Source organism: Ictalurus furcatus, chromosome 13, assembly GCF_023375685.1.
Source record: "Ictalurus furcatus strain D&B chromosome 13, Billie_1.0, whole genome shotgun sequence".
Lineage (NCBI taxonomy): Eukaryota > Metazoa > Chordata > Actinopteri > Siluriformes > Ictaluridae > Ictalurus > Ictalurus furcatus.
The window spans coordinates 11,796,964-11,806,850 of NC_071267.1; the positions used below are offsets into that span (position 1 = coordinate 11,796,964).

At 42.8% G+C, this 9,887-nt stretch overlaps 1 protein-coding gene across 4 annotated transcripts in view; it reads left to right on the forward strand.

Moving 5' to 3' along the window:
* trrap (transformation/transcription domain-associated protein) overlaps positions 1-9,344 on the forward strand; it is a 77,123-nt gene extending 67,779 nt beyond the window's left edge. For all 4 annotated transcript variants that reach the window (XM_053639107.1, XM_053639109.1, XM_053639108.1 and 1 more), the window contains 6 exons: positions 3,030-3,255; positions 3,414-3,631; positions 5,131-5,315; positions 5,900-6,103; positions 7,671-7,865; positions 7,987-9,344. In XM_053639107.1, the coding sequence (XP_053495082.1) occupies positions 3,030-3,255; positions 3,414-3,631; positions 5,131-5,315; positions 5,900-6,103; positions 7,671-7,865; positions 7,987-8,271 (1,313 nt within the window). In that variant the 3' untranslated portion in view covers positions 8,272-9,344. The remainder of the gene's footprint in view (positions 1-3,029; positions 3,256-3,413; positions 3,632-5,130; positions 5,316-5,899; positions 6,104-7,670; positions 7,866-7,986) is intronic.
* The last annotated feature ends 543 nt before the right edge of the window (positions 9,345-9,887 follow it).

The following is a 9,887-nucleotide window of genomic DNA, read 5'->3' on the forward strand; positions in this document are numbered from 1 at the left end:
TCTTATTAATTTTGGGAGGGTTGGGTACAAGGCAACTATTGTTGTGCCCAAATATGTTCATGTTCCTGCAAATTGATGAAGTGTTGAATATGAATATACTTTTTTGTGGTCACTATGATGATACGACAATGCAATAATGGGGCACTTTGAATAAGAGGTGAAGAATACTTACTTATATATATGCCTGGTGCAAAATAAATACAATGGACTATCAATCAGTGGATTATAATTTGTCTGTTTGCAGGGAAGAGACAAATAAACACACAATGCTATTTAGTGTAGAAAGCAACACTGCATGAATTAAATGGATCACTTAGAATATATGCTTGCATTGTGTGTCATCAAAAAAAACCATAACATAATAAATGAGTCATGAAGTTCTCATTAGTTAAGTTAAAGTTACATGCAATTATACATCACACATACATACATACATACATACATACACACACCGTGTGTGTGTATGTGTGTGTGTGTGTATATATATATATATATATACACACACACTTACTAAAGTGTGTCTGTATATAGTATAGTATGTTTGTGTGTGTAGGCAGAAGGATTTATTAGCAGTGAGCATTTCGAGCATTTCAAACTTCTGAATCTTCCAGTAAGCACCATTGGGGCCATTATGCCATTATCCGCAAATAGAAGCAACATCACTCCGCTGTGAACCGGCCACGCACAGGCGTCCAATACTTATTTCCCCCGTTGTATGAGTTGCCCCGGTCAAGCCATAACATTGCACAAGTACTGAAAGTTGGCTGCTGGAAATCCCTTCATTACTGGGCTTGGCTCAGACTTCTGATTGGCCCGCTGGAACCAGGCTGTGTTCAGTCCTGTGATGGAATTTAAAGCAGAGAGCTTGTGCACTGGCACCACACTCTGGGCCTATTTCTAGCACTTGGCCACTTCTGCACTCTGGCTCTTATTAAGTGGAAAAAACATCTTCCTGTCTTGCTTTGGTGTCCACAGGTCAGAGAACAGGGTGTTTGTTTCCATGATGCTGGGAGCTGCAATACCCTCAAGAGCAGATCTCTGGGCATGGTGTGGAGCTGAAATCGTGCTTCCCACTGTGCGCACACACACACACACACACACACACACACACACACACACACACCAACACTGGAGCAAGTCTCTTGAGGGTAGCATGTTTATCAACAAATAACTTGCTCTACCCAGAGAGAATGAATTGTGGCTTCCTACAGAGACTTCCTAGAAGTGCTCCTGAGACTCTCAGTCCACTGCATTATCATTAGATTATCTGCATTTATGATCTATTTGCACAGATTAGCTCTGTGATTATTAGGTTGGCAGCTTTTTAAAACATATTTTACAAAGCTTTCCTGACATTGCGACACCTGTTACAAAATGGGAAAACTCCAGCCTCTGTGGCACCCCAGACTCTGTAAACAGGAGAGAAAACAAATGATGTAGACCGCCAACACGCAACCAGTCATGTTACCTGTCTGTTCAGAAAACTCCAAGTGAACAGACAGTTCTCGAGGTTGAGGTGTTGGAAGCAGGAAAATGGGCCAGCGTAAGAATCTGAGCGACTTTGACAAGGGCTAATTTGCGATGGCTAGATGACTGGGTCTCCAAAACGGCAGGTCTTGTGGGGTATGCAGTGGTTAGTACCTACCAAAAGTAGTCCAAGGAAGGACAACCAGTGAACCGGCAACAGGGTCATGGGCACCCAAAGCGCATGGGGAGCGATGGCTAGCCAGTCTGTTCCGATCCCACAGAAGAGCTATTGTAGGCCAAATTGCTGAAGAAGTTCATGCTGGCTATGATAGAAAGGCGTCAGAACACACACAGTGCATCACTGCTTGCTGCTGTGTATGGGGTTGCGTAGTGGCAGATTGGTCAGAGTGCCCATGCTGATCCCTGTCCATTGCCAAAAGTTAATATAATGGGCACATGAGCATCAGAACTGGACCATGGAGCTGTGGAAGAAGCTGGCTTGGTCTGATTAATCACGTTTTCTTTTACATCATGTGGACGTCCAGGTGTGTGTATGTGTGTGTCACTTACCTGGGTTAGAGATGGCACCAGGGTGCACTATGGGAAGAAGTTATGCTTACTGAGGCAGTGTGATGCTTTGGGCAATGTTCTGCTGGGAAACCTTTGGTCCTCGCATTCATTTGGATGAAACGACAAAGGAAAGGGCTTTAATTTCCCACATGATGAGAACACGCCCTGAATGGGATGCCAGTCCATCACAGGGCACCATACACACATTTTTATATATATAATATATATATTGAGTGTCAATATCAACTGTGAGCCTGGAGCTGTGAAGAACCTAAAAGACTTTAGAGTATCTGAAACAGAGTTTGTGGTGTCGCTTTTGGCAGTTTGTTTTCACTCAGAATGACACACGGAGCACTGACATTTTTACATGCCATTAAGGCAGTGAGGGTTCTTTAAGTGGCCCATCAGTATGCGTGAGGCACATTTTGACTGCTTTATTCTGAGCTGAATGACAGCTCAATGTGACAGGCTTTGAGTCATATGCACTTCAGTCAAATATTTAAAGACATGGGAAGGGTGTGAGGATTGTCACATCATTGTGAGATGTTGACTACCTTGCCCTTCTTTTAAAGTTGAAGTTGAACGCCAGGACCGTTTTCTGATTGTTTTGCAGTACGGCAGAGGCGCAAAGTTGTGCCCTGAGGATGTCTCCAAAATTAGGAACATGGCTTGTGTTAAGCCAGTTTCTCAGCCAATGCCGTTTAAAAGTTGAACGGAACATGTTATCGCTTTGCTTCCCTCTGCATGCCCGCTGATGTTATCTGTAGACACGCATCACAAAAGGAACATGGGAGAGAGAGTACAGCACAGCACTTGTTATTCCTGATCCCCAGATAACACTTCTCTCTTTCTCTCCCCCTTTCTCTCCTGTCTCTATTCCTCTTTCTTCCTGCTTTGCAATCTTTTTTTTTCCCCTCCCCCTAAACAACCCATCTCTCCTTTTTCTTATCGCTGTGTCTGTCGTTCTGTCATGTCTCTGGTTGCTGGTGCAGATTTCGACTTCAGTGTACCCGGCTCTATGAAGCTGCACAATCTCATCTCTAAACTAAAGAAATGGATCAAGATTTTGGAAGCCAAGACCAAACAGCTGCCAAAGTTCTTCTTGATTGAGGAGAAATGCCGTTTCCTTAGCAACTTCTCAGCCCAGACTGCCGAAGTGGAGATCCCAGGAGAATTCCTCATGCCCAAGCCCACACACTATTACATCAAGATAGCGAGGTAAAGAACATTTTATACAACACACACACACTTGCCTAGTTACTCGTGTAAAGATGTTTTGACACACCCCTTTATCCCTGCAGCTGTAAAAAAAAAAAAAAAAAAAAAAAAAAGCCCCATGCAATGATTAACCCATGCGCTGATGTTCTCGTTCACAGGTTCATGCCCAGGGTAGAGATTGTTCAGAAGCACAACACTGCCGCCCGCCGCCTCTACATCCGTGGGCACAACGGAAAGATTTACCCATACCTGGTGATGAATGATGCCTGCCTGACAGAATCCCGCAGAGAGGAGCGCGTACTGCAGCTCCTACGCCTACTCAACCCCTGCCTGGAGAAGAGGAAGGAGACCACCAAGAGACACCTCTTCTTTACAGGTACCATCCTCACGTCTCATCACAATGTATCTTAATAACACGCTGCTTTAATATGCAGCTTATCAATTGGAGCTAGAGTTGTGAGGTAAGTTACCGGTGTCGTGTAATGAGAGGTCGGTCTGAACAAAGAAAACATCACTAATGTAAAATCACACAGAGCTCCATGTTTTGAACAAATAAATAAGTATTTGTCTTCATTCCCAGCACACTAAACTGCACACTGAACACTGAGCTGCTAGGCAAAGGCCATTCTAATTGTTTTTAGACACTTTTTTTTTTTCTTTCTTTTCAGGTAATACATAGTAAAAATGGATAAATTATGATGCCATTTCATTTAAAAAAGAACTGTGTATTATGTTAAGTAGGAAAAGCTATGTCTGCTGAGTTCATATATCAAACCTTAAATTCTGATGTGGTTTAGTCTCTATTCGAGCAGCTTTAGTTACTGAGTAAGGACTGAATGCATGCAATGCCTAACAGTCCTGATATGTATTGCTTATTGTGCTTTAAAGATGTTTAATTTTATCTGTCTGTCTGTCTTTTTAAATAATTGCTTTAGCATCTGAGCCCTGTTTCTGGGCAGTATATATTAAATCTCCATTAGTGGCTGGCATTTGAGGCTTGTAGATTTTGTACTTGGACCAGCTGTTCAGAACGCCGTTATGGCCCGGTTGTTGCCAGTTAGATCAGCAGAGGAGTGTGATCTCGCAGTGAAAATGATGTACGACGAGGCTACAACGGCTCAACCTTTCTCTGCTGTACGACGAGCAGAAGGAATAAGAAATGAATTTGCCCGTCTCCTGGTAGAAATAGACGGAGCACAATGTAAATCAAGTTCTCACGGTAGACGTCAAGGACACCTTGCAGTGCAATGTAGTGTTCTTTTGTACAGTTTAAATATTCTTAAAGAAATAAATTTTTTTAAATAAACACTTTGATCTTAATTTGTCCGTATTTGAGTCGCCGATCTTTAGTACATATGATCAGGACGCTCGTCTTTATAAGCAAATGAAGGACTTGCAGTGCAAACCTGCAGCGTATTAATCGTTTCCTGGAGCCCGTGCTCAGAGCTGGTGGGCGTTTTCCCGAGAGCTCTGTCCTCACAGGTGTTTCCTCACAGGCTCTCTCGGCCGTGGATTGCTTTTGTTTAAAAATGATATGACTGGGGAATTGCAGTCTCAGTTCACTCACTGTGTAAATGGAACGATTGTATCGACAGTGGCGCGTCTGTGGAAATGTTTAGAAGATGGTTAATGGATGAGCTTAGGTTTCTTCATAAGTCTAGCGTTCTATAGGATTTTAAATATATGGCCGTGCTTGCTAATGCATTGTGCTGTTTTGTGTGTGTGTGTGTGTGTGTGTGTGTGTGTGTGTGTGTGTAATTCAGTCTGAGACTTACAGCCTAATACTGTCTGTTTGAAAGTGAGCCTTATTTCTACTAAGCCGGTCTTTGTCTGGCTCCATTAAATGTGATTGTGTTGTGTTGTCTTGTTGTGTAGTGCCCAGGGTGGTGGCCGTGTCTCCTCAGATGCGCTTGGTGGAGGATAATCCTTCATCCCTCTCACTGGTGGAGATCTACAAACAGCGCTGTGCTAAGAAAGGCATTGAGCATGACAACCCCATCTCCCGCTACTACGACAGATTAGCTACGGTTCAGGCCAGAGGAACACAAGCCAGCCATCAGGTAAAACACACGTGTTACGCTGGGACCTTCCACCTATTCACTCAGTGCACTGTCCGATGTCATACTCGTTTGTGTGTGTGTGTGTGTGTGTGTGTGTGTGTGTGTGTGTGTGGTCTTGATCTAGTAGAGCTGTAGGAGCAAACATCACTGTTTAATTTCTGTTACATTTTCTTACTCACAGGCAAAAAATCTTTGTCACCTTATGATAATTATTTAAACTATTTAGAGACCTATTTGTGCAAATGACTTGTTTTGCTTCATTTTGCAGTTTGTTTATATTACATATTTTTTTAATTAAAATATAATGGACCCACAGACCTTCAAATGTACACTGGTGCAAGTATAGATAGTAATACTTTAAAAAATAATAAGTGAATAAATTAAGAAATAAAATGCAGCCAGAAATACCTAGGACTGCAACTAATGATTATTTTCATAATCGATTAGTTGGCCGATGATTATTATAATAATAATATATTTTTTTCAATTTATCGAATGGGGGGGGCGCAAACTTTCAGTACCCTTTTTTTGTTTATTTAAAATAAAATCCACAAACTGAGTGTTGCTTCCTTGTATGCATGCAGGTGTTGCGGGACATCCTGAAGGAAGTACAAGGCAACATGGTACCACGCAGCATGCTGAAGGAATGGGCGCTGCACACCTTCCCCAACGCCACAGACTACTGGACCTTCCGCAAGATGTTCACTATCCAGCTGGCTCTTATCGGCCTGGCCGAGTTCATGCTGCACCTCAACCGCCTCAACCCTGAGATGCTGCAGATTGCACAGGTAACGTCTGCTCAGCTACACATACAGCCCACAAAATGGTTGAGATTTACTGATAAAAATGCAGTTCTGTGACGGCGCTAGATCTGGATATAAAAAATAGCTTGCTGTATAGATGCATTTTTTTTTAAAAACTTTAGTGATTATGTATGCTCACAGTCCAGTCAGACTCAATCAGCTCTAGGGGTCCACCTGAGATGTGCGACTCCAATACGGCTGTGGTCTCGCATGCTGTGTGGACCATCACACAGCAGATGAAGTCCTGACACACCCCCACGGCACTAAGCACTTGCTCCTCGGATGTGACGAGTGTTTCAGATGGGCTGATTATCCGGTCACTCTCCAGCTGTCAGCCTTGATTCAGTTTAAAAAGGCTGAGTGTAGAAGATTTGGCTCTGCGTCCTTACCGCAACGGGGCAGGTCGTTGATTTGTGAGCACAGAGCCCGTTCGAAGTCTTCATTAGAAATGATTATTAAACAGATGCTCCATCCTTGGATCCTAATCTGCTTTTTTGGGACAAGCAGAGGAGCAGGCATCTAAGCGACACTATTAAGTCTCCTCACTGCATGCTCCTTTCTACAGATCTTATTAGGCACGGTGAGATTGCAGAGCCAAGCACAAGTGTGTGTGTGTGTGTGTGTGTGTGTGTGTGTGTGTGTGTGTGTGTGTGTGTGTGTGTGTGTGTGTGTGTGTGTGTGTGTGTGTGTGTGTGTGTGTCTGTGTGTCTGTGTGTCTGTGTGTGTGTGTGTGTGTCTGTGTGTGTGTGTGTGTGTCTGTGTGTGTGTGTGTGTGTGTGTGTGTGTGTGTGTGTGTGTGTGTGTGTGTGTGTGTGTGTCTGTGTGTGTGTGTGTGTGTGTGTGTCTGTGTGTGTCTGTGTGTGTGTGTGTGTGTGTGTGTGTGTGTGTGTGTGTGTGTGTGTGTGTGTGTGTGTACGTGTACATATTACCATCAGGAGAACTTTGCTTATTGATTGTGCTTGAGGTCAGCCTGTGGAGAGAACCTTTTCCACGCACTTTGGTCTACTTTCGTGCATTTTCTATTTAGGTGTCAACAGTTTTTGCATTAGATATGCATGCATTTATGGGAACTTGGTCCGTCATGGCCTATTGTGTCTACATATTTACTAACATTGGAAATCCAGAATTAGATTTAAGGCAGAAAAAAACCTGTACGCTTTTTGTCTTTCTTTTAATAAGCTTCCTGAACTTTCTGAATTGCTCCGGCAGGATGTGTACATATCTGTCCTGGCTTAGAGCTTCTACCATGGCACATATTTAGTGTGTGCAGCAGCTTGCATAAGTCTTCACCCTCCTTGACCTTTTCACACTAATATAGATTTAATTGGGGTAGATTTAATTGGGGTAACATGAATCTGCACTACAATATAGGCGAGTATTGCACAGCAGTTTGTAGAGGGAAGGAAATGGCACACTGCCAAATTGGGGCTTGCTGGCTTGCCGCTTATACTTCTTCTCCCTCGCTCTGAGAAGCAGAAATGGTCTGGAGATGATTTGAGATTTCCTTGCACTAGTGCTGCATTTTTTTTACATTATTTTGTATTTTTAACAGGACACGGGGAAGCTCAATGTCTCTTACTTCCGCTTTGACATCAATGATGCCACTGGAGATCTGGATGCCAACCGACCTGTTCCCTTCCGCCTGACACCCAACATCTCAGAGTTTCTAACCACCATCGGTGTGTCCGGCCCTCTCACAGCCTCCATGATTGCTGTCGCCCGTTGCTTCGCCCAGCCCAACTTCAAGGTAGCACTCACTCCCCGCTAAAGCCTAAAGCTAATATACATATAAAACACAACAAAGTAGTGTCTTTCAATCAAATATTTTGCCGATCCTCCATCATCTTCATCTTCATCCATTCCTTCAGGTGGACGGCATTCTGAAGGCGGTTCTGAGAGATGAGATCATTGCCTGGCACAAGAAGACCCAAGAGGACACGTCGATGCCTCTGTCCCCTGCTGGACAACCGGAGAACATGGACAGCCAGCAACTGGTGTCACTTGTCCAGAAGGCTGTATCAGCCATCATAACTCGCCTGCACAGCCTGGCTCAGTTTGAGGGTGGAGAGAGTAAAGTGAACACGCTGGTGGCAGCTGCTAACAGTCTGGACAACTTGTGTCGCATGGACCCAGCCTGGCACCCGTGGCTATAGAAGCTTTGACTCACTCCTATAGCTTTAAGTGAGAGGGAAGCATCACTGTGAAGCAGTTTGGTTGACTGACCAGGTTAAATGTGTCTTCAGGCACCGGGTTTTATTAAACATGTAGGACTTTATTGGCAGGTATGATGAAATTATGTGCAAACTGTAATTGGAGGGGAAAAAAAAAAACGAACTGTCATGTCCGAGCATTATTGTGATGATTGTGTTATTCCTGTCAATAGAGGGCTTCTGGCGGAGTGTTTCCCACAGCCATTAAAAGCTGCTTTGTACTTAAACTGATAGAGGCTGCTGTTCACCTGATGTGCTTAGCAACATGTATTTGTTGCAACATCCATGGTTTTTAGCGTGAAGTTTCCAGCAGGCAGAAGAACAGCCCTGTGAAAAAAGTGGCTTTTTGTGTTTTCTCAGCCAGGGACTGCATTAAAATTGTCCAAAAAGATTTAATTCTCCATGATTTATAAGTCTCAGGTTTAAGGGTTCGTTTTCGATCTGCCAGTAAGCCACATGTTAATAATTGGTTCGTGACTTAGGATTCATATAAATTAATGACATTGGATTTTGTTATGTGCATCATGTGAATAATCCCCATTGTATTGTTTCATTTTCTACCCTTTTTTTTTTGTTGTTGTTAACCCCGCTGTGATTAGATTTGGTGGCTATTCCCGTTATCTGCACTACTGTCAAACCCCAAATTCTCACTTCTGCCATCTTCTCTGCTCTTGTGGAGACACTATACACTATTCTGACACAGCAAAGCACATTCACCTGTTACCATTAAGAAATAAGCAATAGTGTTGAGACAGTATTTTAATTTCCCCATCCGAAATGGATAAAACATACAATCCAGTAATACAAGCTATACACCGAGAGAAGTATGAAGCTGACTTTTAGCTATGTTTAGTTTCTTGGTTCTCTTGACGCGTTTGTCACTGATAGGCCTAGACTCAAATTTGTACATGTCCCTGCTTTTTCTAATGGTACCTACATTGTGCCAGTCCAAGGACTGTTACTGTAAAATGTAAATAAGCATTTTGTTTGAATAAAATGCTGTTTTTAGAAAATGACTAATTTGGAATGTAGCTGCTACATCTGGCTTGGATGTGTGAGCGGAGTTTGTGAATGATACCGGGTAGTTCTGGAGTTGATGGATGCTGTTACTAAAGCTAGATCTATATTTATTTTACCGAACCAAGTTCTTGAATTAATGGCACCCTTCACGTACATCTGCGAAAATCATTGTAAGAAGTCACTATTTTTTTTCTTCTTAATTTGAAACCCCTGGAGAAATCGCTTCCTTTTATTCTGGCAAAAATCATCCTCATAAGAGCATTTGTTTAACAGCGGCTTCTCTCAAAAATGTATGTGGTAAAATTATTGGCACTTCTAAAGTATTACCTGTTGTTTTTTTTGTACATGTTTAAAGTAAAAAAAAAAAAAAAAGAAAGAAAGTAAGGTTGCACAAATGGACAAAATCCTTTTGTCATCTGTCATTATGTGGAAAACACTGGCCTTTCGACATTAAAGACAGAAATAGATGTTGACCTGTGACCTGTGCAAGCTGGGTAATGCATCTCAGAAACTGAAAATACTGTTAACCATACCATGAG